Consider the following 24719-nt stretch of genomic DNA (forward strand, 5'->3'; position numbering starts at 1 on the left):
AAAATATTGAGATAATTCCTTTGTTGCATGTAGTGGGGAAAAAGATGGAAGACATAAAAAGAGAAGAGGAGAAATCAAAAAATATTTTTGATTTTCAAAAATAGAAACAAAACAAATTTGAGTTTAAAAAACATTTTGTTTCATTTCAAAATTTCCCTTTAAATGGACAAAAATGATCAGCAAAGCCCTATTTTTCTGCAGGAAAATTTTTCAGTTGAAGAATTTAAATGGTCTCTAAAGATGAATATTGTTTTTGTCAGCAAGCAATGCCACAAAAATACAGGTCCATTGTAAATAGAAGTACAGTTAAGACACAGAAATTTTGGACTTACATTATTAATAATAAATAATAAATTAATAAATACTAATTACCCTTGCTGTAAAACTGAGCCCAATGAGACAGTTTTATGAAATTATTACCCAGTCAAAACTCCTATTAAAATCAATAAAGCTAGGGCTACGCTGTAGCCCTATCACAAAACAACTTATTTCAAACTCGGTGCTGTCCACATGGCACCAAAGTTGGAAATAAGTGCCTATTTCGAATTTCCTGCTACCCCTCTCATAACAAGGGATACCGGGAATGAAATACCACATTCAAAATAGCCATGCTATTTGGAGTGCAGTGTTTGGTCATGGGGTTTCTATTTTGGGATACATATGTATCTGAATTAGAAACCTTAGTGTAACCGTAGCCTAAGAGTTTTGCCTGAGAACAATACTCTTCTTGCAGAGCATACTTTCTTTTCTTCCACTATAAGATTAATGGAATTTCATGGAAATTAAAAAACAATGAGAAATCCTGTGGCACCTTATAGACTAATGGATATTTTGGAGCATAAGCTTTGCCCACGAACGCTTATGCTCCAAAATATCTCTTCGTTTATAAGGTGCCACAGGACTTCTTATTGTTTTTGAAGATACAGACTAACTCGGCTACCTCTCTGATATGTGAAAATTTAAGTGGGATTCAATCCACATATGTGTATTATATATTGTGAAAGATGTCTGATCTTGTAGTTCTTATTCACAAAGATGCTGTATCCGACTCCCCAAACAGAAGGAAAGTAACTAACAACAACATAGCACTTGCTGATCTCAGATCAGCTCACCTGTAGAAACATTTGCACTGCCACATTCTACTGACGTAGAGTCTTAGATTCTCTGGTCTGGCCAAACTCTGTTTAGCAGAAGACTGTGGATGTGGGAGGACAAACTAACTTTTCTGCACCTCTGTGGCTTCCCAACCATGTTATTGGTTTAGTCCCATCAGTTCATTTTAGAGCAGCCTCACAGTAGTTGAAACTCCAGTGAGATCCTTCTGTAGCCATAGGTTGACAAAATGCAATGGCACTCCAGGCATTCCCCCAACCAATACAGAGGTCCAGGAAACATGTTTCTGTACCATGCTGGAATCCTAAACATAGGGAAACTTAAGGAAATCAGTTAAGCCAGTTGTATGGCTAATTTGTGTCACGAAGTGTCTGAGTGTGACCATGGCAGAATCAAGTATCTGGGCCAGTTCATTGATGTTCTTTTGTTGTTTAATATTTTGCATGTCACAATGGAAATTCTGAATGCAGCTTTCATCAGTCTCTTTTGACTTGGCTTTTCTAAAGAACCTTTACTTTGCTTATCATTATTTTCTATAGTTCATATTTAAGGAACTTTTGTTTTTTATATTTTTAAAAAAAAGGGTAGGAAAAAAGTGGTAAAACCAAACACATTAAATTCAGATGAATACAGACTCCATCAGAACTTGCATTCATTTCCTGGACAACCTCAGGAGGAACTTGAGATGTTTCCATGATTTAAGACCAGATTTAAGGCCATGTTTTAAGGCTTTAAGGCCAGAATGGAGAATTATGGTCACATAGTCTGAACTTCTGCATAACAGGCTATGGTAGATCACTTAATGATTTCTGCATCAAATTCATAACATCTGTTTTAGCTATGTAACTTTTAATTTTGATTTAAAGACTGAAAGTGAGAGAGAATAAACCATGTTCTGGAATGAGCAGAAGGGCTGTGGCATTAACTCCTGTTCACTCACCTGCAACGGGAAGCTCAGAGCCTTGCCCCTTCCCCACAGCCTGGAGTACTAGTTCTGACTAAGTCACCGATGGGAGAATCCTGGAGCCTCTCCCACGGTAGGGCTACAGTGCAGTGTGTGCCAAGTTAAGTGTAAGTAAGGCTCTTTGTTTGGGATATTGAGATTGAAAGGGGTCTTAGTAAACTGGAGAACTGGTCAACAAACAAAAAACTGAAATTCAATAAAGATAATAAAGATAACTATAATATGCTACTCTTAGAGAGGATACATCAAATGCACAAATCAGGGATAACTGGCTTGGCAGTAACACTGCTGAGAATGATCTGAGGGATGTTGTGGATCACAACATCAGCATGAGTCAAAAATGCAATGCAAAGAAAATGCACTTTTGGGTTGCATTAATAGACGCATAGCGTGCAAGTCATGGTCAGTGCTGACAGCACTCTGAGCTGGTTAGGCCTCAGCTGGAGTGTTGTGTCCAGTTTGGTAACAGCTGTATAAAAAGGATGTAGAGAAACTAGAAAGATTCCAGAGACAAGGAACAAGTATGATATAAAAGATGGAATACAATCATTATAAGCAAAGACTGGAGGAGTTGGGTATGTTTAGTTTCGAAAAGGGGAGATTACAGGGGGACATGATAGCAATCTTAAAATACTACAGGTTGAACCTCTCTAGTCCAGCGCTCTGTTGTTCAGCAACATCCGTAATCCAGCATTATTTTAGTTAGCTAGATAGCTACTTATCAAGGGTGTGGCCAAGTTTCCTGTAGCCCCATAAACTTTGGTTAAAGCGTCCAGGCCTGGCTCTCAGTGTTCTGTGCTCTTGTTTAGCTGTAATTTACCCCTAAATTTCTTCTAAGAGCCCAGCAAGCAGTGGAAGTGTTGATAATGTTGCAATACAGTATTGACCTTCCCTGGTCCAGCAAATTCTCTTGTTCAGCACTGGTCAGGTCCCAGGGAGGTTCAACCTCTATTACAAAGATGGAGAAAAAAATGTTCTGTTGTAGAGGATGAGAGGCAATGGGTTCAGATTACAGCACAGAGAAAATTTTGTAATTGTAGAACTAGTAGGGTAATACAACAAACTGCCTATGGAAGTTAAGGAAGTTCCTTCACTAGAGTGTTTCAAATGGAGGCTGGGGCAGCCATCTGTCATGGATAGTTTTGACAGAATGAAATCTTTCATCTTAGCAGGGGTTAGACTATGTGATTATACCAGTGTTAGAATTTTGTTTGCTGATAATGCATTTAAATATTTTGCCCTAGTTTCTTTAACATTACTGGCCATAGATTTTTGGCTATGATAGCTTTCAGCTTTATTATATATTTTCTTAAAGTTGTTCCAAGTATTATTCACACTTATTTTCCCTCCTGTTCAATTTTGCTCATAATTTCTTTTAGCTATGGGAAATTGGCTGCATTAAAGAACCAATTTGTTTGTTTGCACATAATAGCTACGTCTACAAGTGAATGCTACATCGAAGTAGCTTATTTCGATGTAGAGACATCGAAATAGACTATTTCGATGAATAACGTCTACACGTCTTCCAGGGCTGGCAACGTCAACGTTCATCATCGACGTTGCGTAGCACCACATCGAAATAGGCGCTGCGAGGGAACGTCTACACGCCAAAGTAGCACACATCGAAATAAGGGTGCCAGGAACAGCTGCAGACAGGGTCACAGGGTGGACTAGCGCTTCCGGAGCAGCAGCTAGCCGCTCCCTTAAAGGGCCCCTCCCAGACACACTCAGCCTGCACAGCACGCGGTCTGCAGACCCATAGGCACGCACACCTCGAGCGATGCAGTCATGGACCCCCAGCAGCAGCAACAGCAGCCAGAGGTCCACACAGCCGCCCCCGTAGGAGCAGTGCTCGTCCTGCTCCATGCCATGCAGGAGGCAGCTGAGCACCTCCTTGCCACAGAGGAGGAGCTGCCCGCAGGGGAGCAGGACTCAACCCCCAACCCTGCAGCACCCCGCACCCCCCCCCGCCGCACACGCCACCGGCTGTGGAGCTACCCCACCAGCACTGACTGGTGGGAGCAGCTAGTGCTCGGAGAGTGGGACGATGACCGCTGGCTCCAGAACTTTCGGATGAGCCGGCAGACATTTCTGGAGCTATGCCAGTGGCTCACCCCTGCACTTAGGCACCAGGACACCGCCATGCAGCATGCCCTAAGTGTGGAGAAACGGGTCGGCATCGCTGTCTGGAAGCTGGCCACTCCAGACAGCTACCGATCCGTGTGGCAGCAGTTTGGCATCGGCAAGGCCACCGTCGGGGCTGTCCTCATGGAGGTAAGAGGACCCATGGGGGGAGGGGTAGGCAGCCCTGACAGGGGAGGGGAGGGGGGCCCTGACAGGGGAGGGCCACACACACCCTGCACACCCCTCATTGGTGCTCTCCCATGTGCTTCCCCTGCAGGTTGTCTGCGCCATGAATGCCCTGGTCCTCCACAGGCTCATGAGGCTGGGGGACCCGGATGCCGCCATCACGGGCTTTGCCACCCTGGGCTTCCCCAATTGCTTCGGGGCTCTGGATGGGACCCACATCCCCATCCATGCCCCGGAACACAGGGGAGGACGCTACATAAACAGGAAGGGCTACCACTCAGTGGTCCTCCAGGCCTTGGTGGACAGACGGGGCCGTTTCCTGGACATTTATGTGGGCTGGCCTGGCAGCACCCACGACGCCCGGGTATTCTGGAACTCGGTCCTGTGCCGCCGGCTGGAGGCGGGGACCTACATCCCCCAGCAGGAGATCCCTGTGGGGGACACCACCATGACCCTCTGCATCATCGCAGATGCGGCATACCCCCTCCGGCCCTGGCTCATGCATCCGTACACGGGCCATCTGTCAGCCAGCCAGGAGCGCTTCAACCAGCGCCTGAACCACACGCGCCAGGTGGTGGAGCGCACATTTGGCCGCCTCAAAGGGCGCTGGAGGTGTCTCCTCACCCGCCTTGATGCAGGCCCCACCAACATCCCCCAGATTGTGGGTGCATGCAGCGCCCTACACAACCTGATGGAGAGCAAGGGAGAGGCCTTCTTTCACGGCTGCGCTGTGGAGGCCGGCAGGGCCGATGTGCAGCCACCCGCTGCCCCCAGTCGCCAGGTGGACCCCGAAGGGACCCAGGTCCGGGAGGCCCTGCGGGCCCAGTTGGATGAGGCCGCAGGGTGAACGCTGGCAGGCCCCCCACTGCACCCCCCCCATCCTCCACAACACTCCCTGCCCCTACGCCCACATCACAGAGCACCCAAGAGCACCCCCCCCGACTTTTCTTGTAAAAACAAAAGCAGACAGTTGTTTGTCAACTCAAACATTTTCTTTACTACAACTCTTATACTATTATTATTATTATTATAAATATTCTGAACAAGACAAACTATGTACAGGGGAGATCAAACTGATAAATATATATACATTATAAAAATCGGGATAACATGAAAGGGGAAGACAAGGAAGGGGAGAACTATTTACATGGGGGGGGTAAGGATCAGCAAAGTAATGGGTCACAAATACAAACTATTTACAAGAAAATAACAATAAACTGGGGGGAATATATACAAAGGGGGAGGGGGGGCCACGTCCTGGGCCCCACACCCCTACAGTCCAGCGCTGGGGGTGGGCAGCCGGGATCCCCGCCTCAGCCGCAGCCCTGGCTGGGGCTAGCTGGGGGCCGAGTGGACCAGGAGATACGGCTGGCGAGTGTCAGCTGGCCCCATGTCCCCCTCGGCGGAATGGCCCTCGGTGGCGGGTGGCGGTGCGACGGCGGACGGCGCAGCAGGTGGAGCAGCGGGTAGAACAGTGGGTGGAGCAGGCAGGGTGGGCGCAGCGGCGGCCGGTGCGGCCTGGGGGGCCAGGGAGTCCGCGATGTGGTTGAGGGTCCGCATGTAGGCCCCCCCATGCCTCCTGGTGCCAGGCCAGCGCCCGCTCCTGCAGGTGGAGGCAGCGTTCCTCCACCCGCAGCCGCTACTCGGCGACCTCCAGCTGCCAACGGTGCAGTGCCAGTAGCTGGGGGTCCGTCGCCAGCTGCTGGTGGTGCTGTATCCTCTGTCTTCCCCAGCATGGGGCCGGAAATTGCTCCGCCGAGGGGCTGGCCTGGAGTGATGGCCCCGGAGGGCTTTCTGGGACCACTGACGCCTCGCCGATGCTCTCCGGTCCTTCCAATGGTGCAGCTGCAGAACACAGGACGGGGGGAAGAAGAGTGGAGACAGCCATTAGTGTGGGCCCCGAACCGTGGCCCTTGTCCCCACACCCCTCTGCTGCAGGTTCCCCATCCCCGTCCCCGGGAGATGCTGCTGTGATGGGGTTCAGGGGTCCCCCTGCACTGCACCCCGTCCGCTGGCAGGAGTGACTCTCAACTCAGCAGGTACGACAGGAGGTTTATTAGGCAACAGATGCCCAGTTTCTCCCAGAAGCAACAGTACAGCAGTCAGAGACAGTCCTTCCAACCCATCCTGGGGAGAAGACCCTGAGGGGTGCCCCTCTGGGGTGTAGCTTTCCCCCTCCTCAGGCTGGCTGCCTTCCAGCTCTCCCTTCCCCTAGCCTCTATCTGCCACCCCCAATTCAAACCCAGCTCGGCTCCATCCTCCTCTTTGTTCAGGGCAGAGGTGTAACCTGCCAGTTGTAGCCCCAGGATCATCCTTAGCCACTGGGAGCTATTCAGCTTGTTTCTCATATCTAGCCTGAGTCTCGCATTTGCACTCCCCCCACTCCATCACATGCTGCTGCTGCTGCTGCTGCTGTTGGGTGTCCCACCCCCTTCCCCCCGGGGGACCCTAGAGGTTCCGCTCCCCCCAGCCCCGGGGATGGGGCATGGCACTGTCATGCTAGGGGGGCCAGGGGCTGATGCACTCCTGTGAGGGACATGCCACTGCTGTCCTTGGGGCCATGGTCATCTGGGCATGTGGAAGGCCCTGGCCATATCTATCATCCCCACCCCTCAACCCCAGCGGTGTGCACCAGGGGGGTACATACCTGACGGTCCACTCCCATGGTCGGGGGACACCTGGGGGGCGGACGCCCGGCTGGAGCTGCTCGAGGCCATGATGATGTGCAGCCCCCCGTCACTCGAGGAGGACTCCCCCTCCTCCTCCTGCTCCGGTGCCCTGGGGTGGGCTCTTGGGGGGGGCCCTGGGGTGCAGGGCTTGCCTCCAGGACGGACTCCGCCTCTGGGGCCTGCTGGGCTCCTCGGCCGAGGTATCAAGAGTGGCTGGAGGGGAGGAGGTGTGCCAGGGGCCCAGGATGTCCCTGAGCTCCCTGTAAAAGGGGCAAGTGACGGGAGTGGCCCCAGATCAGCCGGCCGCATCCCGGGCCCGGGCGTAACCCTGCCGCAGCTCCTTCACTTTACTCCGGACATGATCCGGAGTGCGGGCAGGGTGACCCCGGGCGGGCAGGCCCTCGGCCAGCCGAGCGAACGCATCCGCATTCCGCCTCTTGCTCCCCATTACCTGGAGCACCTCCTCCTCGCTTCAGATCCCCAGCAGGTCCCGAAGCTCGGCCTCCGTCCAGGAGGGGCCCCGCTGCCTCTTCCCCGCCTGGCTGTGAGCCCTGGCTCCCCTTGGGCGGGGTCCCCTGGGGGCGCTGGGGGGGCTGCCAGGCAGCCATCACGTTGGGTGGGGGTGTGGGTGGCTGCGGAGGAGCGTGCAGGCTAGCTGCGTGTTACTGCTGCTGCCTGCACGCTCTCTCAGCTTCCTGCACAGGAAGGGAGGGGGTGGGGAGCTTTAAGGGGCCACTCCACGCAGCCCCCATTGAGCTCAGAGGCTGGAGAGAGCGTCTCTCAACCCCTCAGCTGATGGCCGCCATGGAGGACCCCGCAATTTCGATGTTGTGGGACGCGGAATGACTACACGTTCCCTACTTCGACGTTGAACGTCGAAGTAGGGCACTATTCCCATCCCCTCATGGGGTTAGCGGCTTCGACGTCTCGCCACCTAACATCGATGTTAACTTCGAAATAGCGCCCAACATGTGTAGCCGTGATGGGCGCTATTTCGAAGTTGGTGCCACTACTTCAAAGTAGCGTGCACGTGTAGACGCGGCTAATATTTTCTTCATCTGACAAAGTTGATAGTCTGGTATGTGCAAGAAGTCTAGGACTGGGGTCTCAACTGCACTATTTTGAATTTCAAATCTTATGAAGTCTCTGATAAACTTTATATGCTGTAACATGTGCCATGGTCTGCAATATTCTGTAAAATCATTGACTTCCGAAGGCATGACTGTCAACAGCTGCGTCTACACGTTCACGCTACTTTGAAGTAGCGGCACCAACTTCGAAATAGCGCCCGTCGTGTCTACACGCATCGGGCGCTATTTCGAAGTTAACTTCGACGTTAGGCGGCGAGACATCGAAGTCGCTAACCTCATGAGGAGATAGGAATAGCGCCCTACTTCGACGTTCAACGTCGAAGTAGGGACTGTGTAGACGATCCGCGTCCCGCAACGTCGAAATTGCTGGGTCCTCCATGGCAGCCATCAGCTGGGGGGTTGAGAGATGCTCTCTCTCCAGCCCCTGCGGGGCTCTATGGTCACCGTGGGCAGCAGCCCTTAGCCCAGGGCTTCTGGCTGCTTCTGCGGCAGCTGGGGATCTATGCTGCAGGCACAGGGTCTGCAACCAGTTGTCAGCTCTGCGTATCTTGTGTTGTTTAGTGCAACTGTGTCTGGGAGGGGCCCTTTAAGGGAGCGGCTTGCTGTTGAGTCCGCCCTGTGACCCTTTCTGCAGCTGTGCCTGGCATCCCTATTTCGATGTGTGCTACTTTGACGTGTAGACGTTCCCTCGCTGCGCCTATTTCGATGTTGGGCTGAGCAATGTCGAAGTTGAACATCGACGTTGCCGGCCCTGGAGGACGTGTAGACGTTATTCATCGAAATAGACTATTTCGATGTTGGCTGCACGTGTAGACGTAGCCAACATGTTATAGATATTATTAATATCAAAGTTACTTGCACAGATATTCAATCACTTGATTTTGGGTTTTGTCAAAAACACCCATTAAGTATCTTAAAGTAAGGAACCCTGCAGTATAAAATACCACTGGAAACTAGAAATTCTAGTTCAAGTTGCTCAGTTTGAGAGGAAAAACAGAAACCTTTGGAAATGGTGTGCTCAACAGTTGTCACATTTCATTAACTTAAATGTAACAAAGTCCTCGAATTCCTTTCAAGAACAGCCATGGCTTAAAGAACTGTCAATACACACATTTTGAGAGGCATAGCTGATTCTGAAAGATTTTCTCATTGTATAGTGAAAAATAGAGAAAACATTTTCACATTTGATTCAGATTATTGAGAAGAAGTTAAGTAACTTTGATGGCAAACATTCCCCTAGGGAAATTCATCCAGTGTATAACTCAACCTACACTAGTTTTTGAGTCAGAAGTCATTCCTTGTCAGAGGATATCCATGAGGCAATGTTTACATGTAAAACCTTGTTAGTAGTTTGACTCATTTTTTTTTCTTTTTAAATAGACTCTTCCTTGGAGACACTGTGGAAATTCATGGAATACGGAGCACTGTTTCTCCAATTACAGTATAGTAAATACCACCAACATGACAAGTGCTGTAGTTGAATTTTGGGAGTAAGCTGAGCAGAATTTCTCTGTACATTGTTTGTGTCCATATGCATAGTTTAACATGTTATACTACAGCTGCACACTCACTTCTGAATAAGCAGTTGTCAAACGCATCATTCTTTTTGCTGATTCTAGACGCAATATGCACCAAATGACAGATGGACTGGAAAAGCCAGGGCAAATCCGATGGCCATTAGCGATTACACTGGCAATTGCCTGGATTCTAGTGTATTTTTGCATCTGGAAGGGGGTAGGCTGGACAGGAAAGGTAAGATTTAGAATTGTTGTGAGTGCTCTTAAATGAAAACTGTACTTAGTTTGCCCAGCTAAGTATTCTGAAAATTTTGTAAGGTAACGTAGTAGTGGCAGCCATCTTGCTAGGAAATGCCTCTGAGACTGAATGTTGCTTTACTTCTATAAATGTCAGATCTTCCATTTTCCTCCTTTGGATCTCTTTGTCAAGCATTTTGTAATGCAGCATATGAAGGTTTTTGATAAATACCCAAAATTACTTGATATTTACTAAAAATGCAAGAGATGACTGAATATCTTTCGTTGAATCTGTGGGTGGAAGGGGCAAACTTTGCAGCAGCATCACAGAGCTCTTCCTCAGATCGAGAGGAGGCAATTCGAGTTTACAAGATAAATACAAGATGGGACAGACTGCTAAGCGTACAGGGTTCACATACGTTGTACAACTCCACTTAAAATGAAGTGGGCAGTTGTCCACTCATCCTGGAAGCAACACAGCTACAACATTGCAAATAATGGCTACAAACGTCCATACAAATATTATAGAAAACTTCATGAAAAATGGGTGAACTTACCATGTAAAATGGTTGTAGATGTGATGTATATCTCCCTGCACCATAGCTGGTGAATCCAGACCAATATGTTTACTCATGTAACCTCTACCTGTAACATATACTTTGCACAAAACCCCGTGTATAAGAAGACAATCGCAACTTCATGCTCCTGATCAACATGTTAGTCACAGCTTAATGAAGCTGCTCTGTGTGTGTGTTGCAGAGGGTGGAGTTTATAGCTTAAGAACTTGATTCCGAGTAATGCTAAAGCTTCTTTGCACCACTCTGGCAATGTAAATTACAGCAGGTTGGTTACACTCACTCTGAGGCCCCTGTATGTCCCAGAGCAGGATAAAGCAGCCTCTGAATAAATAAGAATCAGGCAAACAAGAACAGCAACCCTGCAACTTGCAACAGTTTGGAAGTTCTCATTCAGGTTCTTCTGTGACCATCAATACTTAAAAAAATCCCATTCTAGATACTTAATTCCTGATGCAGAACCTTAACTTGGCCAATAAGATGGATGCTTTCCAACATTCCTATATTCTTTTTACAAACTACCTGTGTCATAAATATCTGCTAGTGATAGTAATAATGTTGCAGTGCGTTTAACAAAGAGGACGCACACTATACACTAACCGCATGCATTTGAAATGCAGCTATGGTGTAATTCTGAGGCTTGGCCTTTATGCAGCTGCACACTGTGTTGAAAAGGGTGCAAAGAACTTTCCCTCCCTTGCACAGCCCTGTATGGGATGAGATACAATTGCTCTCACTGTGCTGCAGGAAAGGTAAGGACTAGTCCTTCCCTACTTCCCTAGGGATGGCCTGGGATATGTGAGACTGGAAACTGCAGTTAGCATAGACCCATGTTTTTGTGTTGTATTCACTAACCCCTCTAAGAATGCAGGCCCAGGGAAGAAATGCTGTGGAAGTAGGTGCAGCTCATTGTCTGTAGAAGCAGCTTCAACGTGCTGCTGAGTGGGGACACAGGATTCTACACCATCAGGACGTTGGCTTTTGTGCTGGGGACCAGGATTTGGCACACTGACAAGATATGATACCCTTATCATTATGCAGCAAAATACAGGTTACTGAAAGGAGCTAATAGTGTGCACATCTGCTCCCTTCACACGGGCTGAAGACAGTGTTCAGAAGATTTTCTGCTTATCTGAAGAGAAACTACATATAGTTATCAGATTCAGTCTCCACTCTAGTGGTGCTACCATAACATGCCAGACTTTAACTCTGCCACTAGGATATATGCATTAACTGAACTCCTCACACAAACTGTTATGTGTCCAATTAAAGGCCTTCTCTCTAGTCAGTGAGAGCCATGTTCCACTTTTAGCTTCAGCTGATAGCTTCAGCCTGTTCAGAGGATATGGCTGGAACATAGAATTTTGCTTCTCCTCCTCCTCCTCCTTGTCCTCCTCCTTACAGGCTTTCAAAGGAGGCAGCTAAACTGTTTTGTTTTGTTGTGTTGTGTTGTGTTTTTTGTGGCCTGACTTCACATCTATCACATGAAGACTTTTAGAAAACACAGGGCTGCAAGTTCAGTCCTTGAAGGGGGCCTTTCCAGAGTCTGGGTCAGGTTAAATTAAAAATAAAAAAATCTGTCAGTGATGATCATAGTCCTTCTGTGAGGGCAGAGGATTGGACTCTATGAGCTCTCAAGGTCTCCTCCAGGTCTATGATATGACAAGAAGACAGCTGATGTCAAGAACCCTTACAGGGCAATTCTGTCTCCAACAAATCTCTTCCACCCTTCCACTCCCCATTATGTAGGAGCAGAACCTCACTAACAGGTGTAGAGTTCATTTGCTGAGAAGAACAGAGTCATTTGCTTCTGTCCTCCAGACTGAACTCTGCATGGCAGTGTTGGTGCCCATACTGACCGCCTGAGGAGAAGAGCAATGTCAGCCAGTGCTTCAGTGGCAGTCCTGTCTTTCCCCGGCCTCTAGTCCTAAAGGCTGGGGGCAGAGCAGTTGAAGGGGCTTTATACTGGTTAATTGGAGGATTCTGGGCCTAGTGTGTGGGAATAAAGGAGAGTGTACCATCAGTTCCCCACCAAATATGATCCTTGCCCATTATTATGGATTGGAAAACAAATCTGCATTCCTACCTCTGTATTGTGAAATGAATTGCTAAAGCTGCTGAAAGTTAATGCAAAGAGCCCATTCTAATGCCATACTTACAAATCCTTGTTTTTTTAAATCTTAGGTGGTATACTTCTCCGCTACTTATCCATATGTCATGCTAATTATCCTGTTCTTCCGTGGAGTGACACTTCCTGGGGCAAAGGAAGGCATTTTATTCTATGTCACTCCTAACTTCAGTAAGCTTTCTGATTCTGAGGTAAACATTTAATTCTTTTAAACAAAAGTTCCATTGTTCCATGAGCAAGTTAATTGCTCATTTAAAAAGTATTTAAGCATCCACTCGTGTAGATCTATACATAGCAAAAAAAATTTTTTTGTTTTATTCAATTAGGTGTGGCTGGATGCTGCCACGCAGATTTTTTTCTCCTATGGTTTGGGTCTTGGTTCACTGATAGCTCTTGGGAGTTATAACCCTTTCCACAACAACGTTTACAGGTAAGCCCATTGTTGTATGTATTACAGTAGCAATTAGATATTCCTACTGAGATCAGGACCTCACTGTGTTGGGGGCTATACAACCATGTGGTAAGGAACCTTTCCAGATCCAAAGATCAAAGAATCAAAATTGAAAAGTCCAAAATAGTAGTATCTCCACATTAGTAATGGAAAATTGAAGCCCAGAGTGATTATGTGCCTTTTTCAAAGTCACAATGAAGGTATGCCAAAGAACTCAATCCAGAAGTGGTGAGTCCCCAGTCAAGTGCCTTAACCATAGGACCATCATCCTTCCTCTCAACAAAGACAATAGAATGTGCCAGGATGTAACCAGTATTATTTTATTTATTAGTCTAATGGACTGCTTCCTTTGTTTCAGGGATTCCATCATAGTGTGCTGCATAAATTCATGCACAAGTATGTTTGCTGGCTTTGTCATCTTCTCCATTGTTGGATTCATGGCTAACGTCACAAAGAGGCCTATTGCAGATGTTGCAGCATCAGGTGAGCAAAAATACTTCTTTAAGCAGTTCAGTAACATCCATTAATCTGTTTACAGCAATATATATTTTATTGAACTATTCAGTTTAATGATCTGTTGACACTAAAGATAAGTCAACAAAGAATTTAAGACAACAAGAAGTCCTGTGGCACCTTATCAACTAACAGGTATTTTGAAGCATAAGCTTTTGTGGGCAAAGACCTGCTTCATTAGATGCATGAGTAGGGGGTTCCAGAGGAGGGTTTAAATATAGGCTTATGAAAATGGGGGAGTCTCAGTCAAGGGGAGGGCCAGAGTTGACAAGGTGTGTTCAGTCACGGAAGATGTGACCCATTATCAGCAGTTAATGTGGAGTTGTGACTATCAAGAGAGGAGAAATCAGGTCAGTTCAGTCAGGGAGGATGTGGCCCATTATCAGTAGCTAATGTGAAGATGTGAACATCAAGATCTGAGAAACTGCTTTTGTAATTGGCCAACAAATCGCAGTCTCTGTTCAATCCTTGGTTGATGGTGTCAAACTTGCAAATGAATTGCAGCTCTGCAGTTCCTCTTTGGAGTCTGCTTTTGAAGGGTTTTTTTGTCATAGCATTGCTACTTTTAAATCTGTTCCTGAGAGTCTAGGGAGATTTTAAAGGCTTCCCTGTGAGCAAGGTTCCCAAAGTGCTTTGCAGTTAAAAGATATCTAATGAAAAATGGAATTATACTGTGTGTAAATCTTGAACATATTTTGGAAGCTGTTTTAAGATATATTTTTACAACACAATGCCAAGATTTATATCAGATTAAGTTATCCAAATTAGGGCATTCAAAGGATTAGCTAGTAGTTATTGAGACTGTTGGAAAATTCCAATGAAACAGGTAACTTTGGAAATAGCCTGAGAAAAAGTAAACGTATAATAGCCCCAACAAATTATGAAGAAGAAAGACCATCACTAGACTGGGTTTGCATTGTGCAATACTACAGGGAACTTCTTCCACAGTTTTGTTAATTATATGTCACTCTGTGCACATGCTCTCTTACTAACAGGTTGATCAATAAATCCAATCAAAGACTACTTATCCTTGGTCAATTGTTGAGCAAATATAAATTTTATTAATTGAACCTGTAATTGCAATTAAAATTCATATTGATTATTGGTTATTGACCGTTACTAATTATTTCAAATTATTGATAAGTGATTATCAATGTATTTAATATTTTTTCTGCTAATAGGTAATTCAGCACCTTTTAAATTCAATGGTGTCCTATATAGAGAGATTGAGAGAAATAGAGGAAATTATTTCAAGGGTCTCAAGGCAGTGGTTTATGTGCCCTTCAGTCAGTTGACACTGAACAAACAGGATGACTGCCTGAGTCACTTACTAGCAAACCCAGCTCTCTGGGCACCTGCTAGGGACCCAGCTTGGGCCAGTGAGAATGGATGACAGGGACAGCTATCTACTGGAGACAACATTAAGTAATGGGGGTGTGTTCAACCAGTCTGGTGCTTAGCTGGGTGTTATTAAAGAAGTGTGAAAATCTTGAGTACCAGCCCTTTACTGTGGTAGGTTTCAAAGTAGAATGAGTACAGATGAATGCAGTGGTGATCAGTTCTGTTAGTCTGTTTTTACATAGTCATTCATGCTTTCATTATCAGACTTTCCAATAACTTTCCGGTGAGAACTTTTTCTTCACTGACTTCTTTTTTCAGCTATCACCCTGTCTGCCAAAGTCATTGGTGTAAAGGGTTGGATCACAGCGATCCCCTTGAGACTGTCACTTGATAGGCTGATCATAACACTGACCCCATCTACCTGCCCTCTGGGTGCCCTACCACCCTATCCCTCTGAGCCAGAAGCTCTGGTCTCCCGGAGGACAGGCAAAGCATAGGGGTAATAGCACCCGCCCCCAGCAGAGTAATACAGGCACTGATAACAGCTCAGTTCTGGGAGGGCTCAGTTACAGGGGTTCACAGCACCCAGAAGCTCTGTCCTAATGGGACTAAACCCCCATATAAATCCATCTTACTCTCTCTAAAAGTTTTACACAGTGAAATCTCATAAGTGCACTCCCTTTATCAGTGAAAGACAGATATGTACAGCTTTCATCCCATCCCCTACTTCCCACCCACATATAACAAGTATTTGCAGTGGGTTTATAATAAGCAAAAGTGATTTTATTAAGTACGAAAAGTAGAATCTGAATGGTTTCAAGCGATGACAGACAGATCAAGGTAAGTCTCAGACGCCTTAGTATATGCCAGCTAAGCCTAATACACTAAGGCTACGTCTACACTAGCACACTATGTCAAAGTAGCCTATTTCAAAGTAAGAACATCGAAATAGGCTACTTTGATGCGTATCATCTACACATCCTCCGGGTCTGGTGCCGTCGACGTTCAACATCGAGGTAGCGATGGGGATCATCAAAAGGAGCTGCCCCAGAAGGAAATGCAGAGTGTCCACACACACAAGCACTCCCCGTCAAAATAAGGGGCCAGTAAAGTCTGCGGTTGGGGTCACAGGCTGGATTAGCCCTTCTGGGGCAACAGCAAGCTGCTCCATTAAAGAGTCCCTCCCAGACACACTTGGCCTGCACAGCATGAGGTCTGCAGAGCTGACAACCAGTTGCAGACCCTGTGCACACAGCATGGACCCCCAGCTGCAGCTGCTGCACATGGTGACCACAGAGCCCCACAAGGGCTGTGCAGATCATCTCTCAACCCCTCATCTGATGGCCGCCATGGAGGACCCTGCTATTTTGATGTAGTGGGACGCGGATCATCTACACATGCCCTACTTTGTCACTGAACGTCAAAGTAGGGCACTATTCTCATCTTCGGATAGGAATAGCGATTTTGACATCTTGCCGCCTAAAGTTGATTTCAACGTTGAAATAGCGCATGGTGCGTGTAGATGCAACGCGTGTTATTTTGACGTTGTGCCAGCTACTTTGAAGTAGCCGGCTAGTGTAGACGCACCCTAAGGCTATGTCTAGACAATAGGGTTTTGTTGACAAACCAGCCGCTTTGTTGACAAAACCCAGGGCACAGACACATTGTAAAGTGCATTCTGTCAACAGTAAATTGACAGAATGGACCTGTTTTGTCAACAGCTGTACCCGGCTCACTATGAGGAAGAACACCTCTGTCAAGAGAGATTTGTTGAAAAAAGGTGAGTGTGGATTTAACGGAGGCCCTTCTGTTCACAGACGAGGCCTCCAGGACACCACATGGGTGTCCCAGTGGACAACCTGTCCACAGCAATTAGTGCTCTATGGTTCCTGCCTCTGGGTCCTCTTAAAGCCACAGGGAGGCTACAGAACCCTGTGGCAGAAAGCTGATCTCGGTAGCAGTAATGTGCCACCTGGTTCTCCTCAGCATGCCCACAGCCACACCCAGCTACAGCGTGGCTGAGCCACAGGCCTTTCGAGATTCCCCTGGCCCTTTGAGGGAGCAGCCCCAGGGGTCCCAGGATCCTCCCTGGGGCTCAAATAAGTGGGACTCCTCCTGGTCTTGCCCAGAGATATAGGCCTGCCTGGAGCTCTGGTCCGAGGAGGAGACTCCAGGACTCATGGGCCAGGCATCCAAATGCCAACATTTGTGGCCACATGGAACAGTATCTGGCTGAATGTGGTCCCCTTCCCTCCATGTTCTGAGTCTCCCCACCCCTGTGCCCCAACCCCCCTCCCCATCACCAAGTTTTCAGGCTTCCCACCACTCCACACTCCCAACCACCTTCCCCCAAAGCATTGTAAATAGTTCAGTACACTCATTTTTCTTTTGACACACAAATGAATTGATTTATTATTTAGAGGTTGGGGAAGGATGAAGGGGCAAAGGGAGGGGTCATGGTGAGAATGGACTAACACTGTGAGCCTGAGGCCCTGCTACATTGAAGATAGTCAACAGGCACCTGAACCATGCCTTGAGGCATCTGAAGGTGTACTTGGCCTGCATCCTGGTGCAGTTGAAGCACTCATTGAATTGCTCCTTGCTGGGGTCCAGATGTCCAGTAGACAGCTTCATCAGCCATGGCATGAGGGGGTAGGCTGCATTACCCATGATGCACACGGGCATCTGCATGTCCCCAACTGCTAACTCATGGCAGAGGGCCAAATGTGCCCACCTCCAGCTTCCAGCAAAGGCTGGAATTGCGGAATATGTGGGCATTGTGCACCCTGCCCAACCACCTGATGTAAATGTCCATGAACTGTCCACAGCAATTGACCAGGAACTGCAGAATCACGAAGAAGTAGCCCTTCATGTTAATAAACTTGACTGTATGATGCTTCGGTGCACAGATCAGGATGTGGGTCCCATCGATAGCTCCAACACAATTTGGGAACCCCAAGGCAGCAAATCCAGCCATGATCTAGTCAAGGTCTCCCAGACAGAAGACCCTCCACAACAGGATTGAGTTGATAGCCCTAATAAAATGCAGAGGAAGGGGAATGAACACATATGATGGGGAATGAGGGAGCAAATGCCTGGGCCCTTGGGAGGCGCCCATTCCTTTCCCATTCCCTCCCCCCGAGAGCTTTCCAGGATTGCTCCCACCCTCCATGAGGCTGCCCTCACCCCCGCCCACAGCAGGGGATGGCATGATCCCAAGGGTTCCCCTTTAGCGGGATGTCTCCCCACCCATGTGGGGACTGCAGGCTGAGAGTGCATTACCTCCATGAGGAGGGCCCCAGCAGTGGACTTCCCCATCCCCACTGACCAGTAGCTGTTGGGGTTGCGATCTTTCAGATAGTGGCTACAGCTGGGTGTTGCATCTCTAGAGGGCCAGGCACAGTGTGCCAAGAAGGTGTCCTTCCACATGCAGAAGTTTTGGAGCCACTGCTGGTTGTCCCACACTCCATGAACAGCTGGTCCCACCAGTCCAAATTATGTGGTGCCTCCAGATCCACCTGTCCATCATTGGGTGCGGTTGCCAGGCTGTAGCTCCTGCAGCCAGGATGACAGTCCCAAAGATGATCTCAGGGTCAACCTTGCTCAGGAACAACAAGGCAGCTGCCAGGAAATGCAGCATGTTTGTGTGAGGCCATCACAAGTCCAGGACAGCTCTGGCTGGTTGGTACCCAGGGACCAGCTGTGTTGCCCACAAATGCAGAGCAAACACAGTGGGCACTATGAGAGCTTTGCTGTCCCTCACAAGGGTGGGCAAGCCCACAGGAGAGGCAGGGAATGGCCGTCTGGAGAGGTCCCTTTAAGCATGCAACGCCACAGAGCTCCAGCTCCAGCACTCGGAAGAAACTGGTGACCTGCAACCATGGCTGATGTGGTTACGGGTAGCCATTTTGCCAAGACATCATCCTGCCTGTGTGGCTGCACTCTGTCAGGAGAGTGAATCCCTCTTCTGATGCACTTCGGTGTATGGATGTGCTCTGTCAAAAGCAGTTTTTTCAAAAGATATCTTCCAATAAAAGCCTCTTTTGACAAAACCCTGCAGACTAGACATAGCCTAAGAGAAGTTGTTACAAATCATAATTTCTCACCCGAGTTCTTATTCCAGCCTTATTTGAGGGTGTTACAGCATCATCCTCTCATTAGAGTTCTTTTCTTTTTAAGCCCTTTCATGTGTGCCCTTGTGATGGGGAACAGTCTGTGGAGCCAGCTGAAGACCATCATTATTTGCTTCCCATTCCTTAAACAGAATTTTCCCTGGGTGGGAATCCTTCATTCAATCCCCCTACCACCACCACTACTGTGGAAAAATACCAAATTCGAGAATGATTCCAGGACCAGGTGTCATGGTCACTTGTCTTTCTAGAGACAATCATAGTTTAGGCTTACAGGAAAAAACAAGACTATTCACAGATCCTTGTCTTGAGCACCGGGTTCTTAAGTTCCTTAAATACCATTAATGGCTTTCACTAGAAGACCTAATAAACAGGTTCATACACCATATTTCTAGCTTCAAATACAAGAAAGATACCTGCACACAAAAAGAGTGTATGTATTCACGGGGTTACAATCCCCATTTCAAATAAAGCCTACATAAGTTATGCAAGTTCATATTCAAAAATACATTTCATTAAAAATATGGAAGCACAGTGTCACAAGTGGCGAAATTTCTGTTAGCAGTCGTAGCAAGATTGGGCCTTTATGAGGACAATTGTTTTGTTTAATTATGACAATAAGCAAGGTGTTTTGGTTTGCTGTATTTTGACTCATTTGCCATGCCAGATATGCTTACAAGCAACTGTGACCTCAAGGAGGAGCATGCTGATAATTGTAAATCACTGGCTGAGGAAAACCAGAGTTGTGTCGTACCATCTTATCATACTTAACCAATTACAAAATACCTTTTGGTCTTCTAATGAATAGAATTAAAATCCCATGAATATTAAGCCTATGGTTATACTACAGTGATCTGTCAATGGAAGTCACTGCCAGAAGAGATTTTCCAACATCAACAGGGTGCAGCCACACACAAAACCAATCACAGGAGCACTTCGTTCTGTCAACAGAGCTGTCAGACTGCCCAGCTGGTCTCCCGACAAAACAGAAACCCAGAAACACAGTACACAGGGCTGCCCATTTTTGTGGATGCCTTGTCTGGTGAGAGAACGCCCTTCAGAGCATCCATACAGCTTTTCTTGTCAACAGAATCTGTCGACAAAAGGCACTCTTCCTCATATGGGAAATGCAGAATGTTATCAGTGGAAGTGCTAACTTTTGTCGATATACTGTCGACAAAACACATTTTTTGTGTGGAATACTAGCAGAGAGAAAGCCATCTGTTACTATTCAACATGCAAGGCACTACATTTAGCCATTTTGTATGTGGATTTTCCACCGTATTTGCCAACAAAACTGGGGTTTTGTTGGCAAAACTCACTAGTCAAGCTGTAGCCTAACAGTTCTGAGCAAAATATACAGCTGCAGAGGAATTAGCCAAAAATCTGTAAGAACATGAAAAAGTCAGTGGTGTGAGAAACGTTTCTGAGTTCTGCACTTGCTTTCTCTGTAACTGCATAAAGATTTCCGATGGTACCTGTGTGCAGCTGCCAACACTGCCCAATGTGAATGCCAAACATTAGGCTCCTAAGCACATACTACAGCACCTAAGACTCAGATCCACAGAGGTTCTTAGGTGCCTAAGTGCCTGTTTTAGTCTCTACTGTGATCTACAAAAGTCCTGCTAGCTGCCACTGGGCATCTTAGGTGCTTAAACTCACTCAGTGCCTAGGTGTTTGCAGTAAAATTTTCCTCCTGCTTTGGGCAACTTCACTGCTGCCTCAGTCTAGGCATGCAGTCACCTGCCTCATGCCTGAGCCCCAGAACAATCCACAAAGCAGGGAAAGACAGGCATTTGTCCATCTAGATCGTAGCAAGGTCTGATCTGTATTCGTGTTCGTGCATCAACTACTGGATCAGGCCCCGGTAAGGATGGCCATGCTTTTAGTGGTTTGAGCACTGTCTTGGGATGTAGGAAATTCCGATTCAATTCCCACATCTGTCTGAGGAGGCAAGAGAACCTGAACAGTGATCTCTTTCTCAGGTGAGTACTCTAACCATTGTGCTAGGAGAGGCCCCATTAATCTCTCCCATTAAAGCTTCATTTTTCAGGGGTGCTTAGCATCTGCAGCTGCCGTTGATTTCAGAGGTAGTTACAAATCCTCAGTGTATTTAAAAATCAGGCCAATTTTGTTTCAGTCTCTAAGTATGGGTTTAATGTAATAACTTAATTTTAATTACCCTATCTAATCCATATCAAACTAGTAAATTAATGTTTTTCTACAGAATGCCCTCCCCTTAGACTTTTAGCTATCCTAAGAAGACATACTCTCTTGCCGTCTCTTTTACATTGTAATTTACGTTTGCTGACAAGGCTGTATCAAGCTTCTATGTTCAGATGATGGAATTTTAAAATTTGCAAATGTGTTTTTTCAATAATAATTCAAACAGAGTATTACTTCCACATTCTTCTTAGAAATTGGAGATGATCATCTGGTCTTTACCCCCTTGTCATTATAGGATTGCAAAGACTTTACCACTCTTCGGCTGCGTCTACACGTGCATGCTACTTCGAAGTAGCGGCAGTAACTTCGAAATAGCGCCCGTCACGTCTACACGTGTTGGGCGCTATTTCGAAGTTGAAATCGACGTTAGGCGGCGAGACGTCGAAGTCGCTAACCCCATAAGCGTATGGGAATAGCGCCCTACTTCGACGTTCAACATCGAAGTAGGGACGTGTAGACGATCCGCGTCCCGCAACATCGAAATAGCGGGGTCCTCCATGGCGGCCATCAGCTGGGGGGTTGAGAGATACTCTCTCTCCAGCCCTTGCGGGGCTCTGTGGTCACCGTGGGCAGCAGCCCTTAGCCCAGGGCTTCTGGCTGCTGCTGCTGCAGCTGGGGGTCCGTGCTGCATATACAGGGTCTGCAACTAGTTGTTGGCTCTGTGTATCTTGCACTGTTTAATGAAAGTGTGTCTGGGAGGGGCCCTTTAAGGGAGCGACTTGCTGTTGAGTCCGCCCCGTGACCCTGTCTGCAGCTGTGCCTGGCTCCCTTATTTCGATGTGTGCTACTTTGACGTGTAGACGTTCCCTCGCTGCGCCTATTTCGATGTCGGGCTGCGCAACGTCGAAGTTGAACATCGACGTTGCCAGCCCTGGAGGACGTGTAGACGTTATTCGTCGAAATAGCCTATTTCGATGTCGCAACATCGAAATAAGCTATTTCGAAGTTGGGTGCACGTGTAGACGTAGCCTTCATGTAATTCTAGTAAGAGAAATAGTCTTGGACTGGAACTTACTATAATATGAGATTTGGTGTTTCAAGGGCTAGAGAAAGACCCAGCGCACATTGACCTGAATTCTAACCATAACTGTATTTGATACAGTGGCTCCAGAGATCTCACTTTATGAGAAGCCCGTTGAAGCATCTTCAAAGTAATCTGCAAATACAGGGATATTGCTGTAACAATCAGCGTTCACAAAGAATCCTTAACCTTTCACTTGGTATGACAAGAGAAGCACCTTTGCACACTAAAATCCGTGCTTGTCCTTGTTAAACCTATGAAATACTTGCAATACAGTCTTTTAAAGTTACCATTTACAAATGGTAGAGAAAATTGCCAAATTTGCTCACAAAGGTAATGTTTTATAACAAAACATTGAAAAACATGCTGAAGACAAATTGTCAGTGCTTGGCTTGCTTTACGCAGATTGGTTGTTGGATTCTGGGAATAACCTCCAGGGTGGTCCTAAGCAGTGCATGGTTCTACCACGCCAGAGATCTGAGTTTTAGGAGTGAGATTAGACAGCTGCTTTCAGCTCAACAGATGACCAGACTCCTGAGTTTGAAGATATCCACAATACTCCTTTTCCTGTCCTCCTGCTGCTATGGCTTTACTAAGTGCAGTTCCTTTTCTAATTATCCCATCTTTTAATTATCCTGTCCATGGATGTTACAGAATGGTTTTATAGACAAGAGAAGTATGAAAAAGACTGCACAGATCCAATTGGCATGGATATTGCATATGGAATATTGAATTAGGAAATGATAGCCAGCTGAGTGTCCAGTTTATGTTCAACTTGCTATTATGTCTACAGTTAAGGAGCTATAAGAGAGAGTTTAATGTATGCAGTCAACTTCCGTTTATTAATAGTTTACAATGAGTTAACGAATGTTTTAATACATTGCTAATCAATTATTACACAAAGCAAAGCAGCAGCAATGGAGCACTTTATAGACTAACAAAATTATTCATTCACTGATGAGCTTTCATGGGACAGACCCACTTTGTCAGATCAATTTCATTTCCAATACAGACTGACATTTATAAGTACAGAGGACCAAAAAAAAAGAGAAAAAAATTGCAATAAAAACTGACAAATCAAATAGGATTGAAGGAAGCGGGTAAGAGGCTGGGAGATGTTAATTGTCATGTCTGAGATAATTATGAGCATCAAAGGAAGGGAAGCAGTCCTTGTAATGTGTGAGGTAGTTGATGTCTCTGTTCAAACCATGTGTTAATGTGTGGAATTTGAATATGTACTCTAACTCACAAATCTCTTAAGTACTCTTACTCACAAATCTCTTGCTCTAATCTGTGTTGCAGGATTCAAATTCTCAGGTCTTTAACAGAACGGCCCACTCCATTGAAGTGTTCATAGACTGGCTTATGTGTATTGAGTTTCCTGATGCTCTGTGTCCATTTTTTCTTTGCCGAAGGTTTTGCCCAGTCTGTCCAATGTACATAGTTTCAGGACATTGTTGGCACATAATGGCATCTATAATATTGCTGTAAGTGCATAAGAACGTGCCTTTGACCTTGTAAGTAACATGGTTAAGTCCAGAATAAATGTGTGGACAAAGTTGGAGTGGGGATTGTTGTAAGGAAAAGTTCCAGAATTAGTATTACTGTAGTGTAGCCTGTGATTGCGGGTAAAAATCTGTCTCAGGTTAGGAGGTTGTCTATAAGAAAGGACAAGCCTCTCACCTAGAGCCCCCCCCCACACACAACCTCTCACCTCCTTCCTTAAATCTTATTTGATTTGTCAGTTTTTATTGCAATTTTTTTTTCTTTTTTTGTCCTCTATACTTGAAAGCATCAGTCTGTATTGGAAATGAAATTGATGTGATTAAGTGAGTCTGTCCCACAAAAGCGCATCACCAATTAAATCATTTTGTTAGTCTTTAAAGGGCTACGTTTCTTCTGCTTTGGTTTGTTGGAATACAGATTAACATGCTACCTCTCTGTTACCAATTGTTACACAGTCCAATATGTCAATAGATGGCTTATTGCTTACTAACACCTACTGGTGTGCTTAAAACCATCTATAAAACAAAGTACTCATGTCTTACAAATTCCATCAGTCATTTGTTAACTCCTACCTCATAGTCTGTGCTTGTCATGAGAGGTGGCTTCTGTGTCTCAAGGACCTGGAGAGCTGTGTCAGCAGGAGCAACAGCTCCTGGAAGGGTCACCCCAGCCGGACAGGTCAAAGGGTAGAGACCAGACAAATTTGGATCACTTTTCCCTGAGTTAAAGGGCTTGGCTTAGGGTTAACAGCCCTATCCATAAAAAAACAAAAGTTACAGAAATATCTACAAAGAAATCTACAACGACACAAGTCTTGGGAGGAGTTGACAATCCACTCAGATTGAGTATGAAGCATGGAAGTGAAGGCCAAAAGGAAGCTGCCCCTCAGATGACTTTTCTGTCACCCAGGAGAACCACCCAGTTTGG

At 46.4% G+C, this 24719-nt stretch overlaps 1 protein-coding gene across 1 annotated transcript in view; it reads left to right on the plus strand.

The window, feature by feature from the left end:
- Positions 1-24719, plus strand: part of SLC6A1 (solute carrier family 6 member 1) — a 55575-nt gene that overhangs the window by 3323 nt on the left and 27533 nt on the right. Inside the window, exons 4-8 of the mRNA XM_075004841.1 lie at positions 9528-9637; positions 9767-9899; positions 12661-12795; positions 12931-13034; positions 13414-13538. Of these exons, the coding sequence (XP_074860942.1) occupies positions 9528-9637; positions 9767-9899; positions 12661-12795; positions 12931-13034; positions 13414-13538 (607 nt within the window). The remainder of the gene's footprint in view (positions 1-9527; positions 9638-9766; positions 9900-12660; positions 12796-12930; positions 13035-13413; positions 13539-24719) is intronic.

The sequence above is a fragment of the Carettochelys insculpta genome, chromosome 11 (genome assembly GCF_033958435.1).
Source record: "Carettochelys insculpta isolate YL-2023 chromosome 11, ASM3395843v1, whole genome shotgun sequence".
In the NCBI taxonomy this organism is placed as follows: domain Eukaryota; kingdom Metazoa; phylum Chordata; order Testudines; family Carettochelyidae; genus Carettochelys; species Carettochelys insculpta.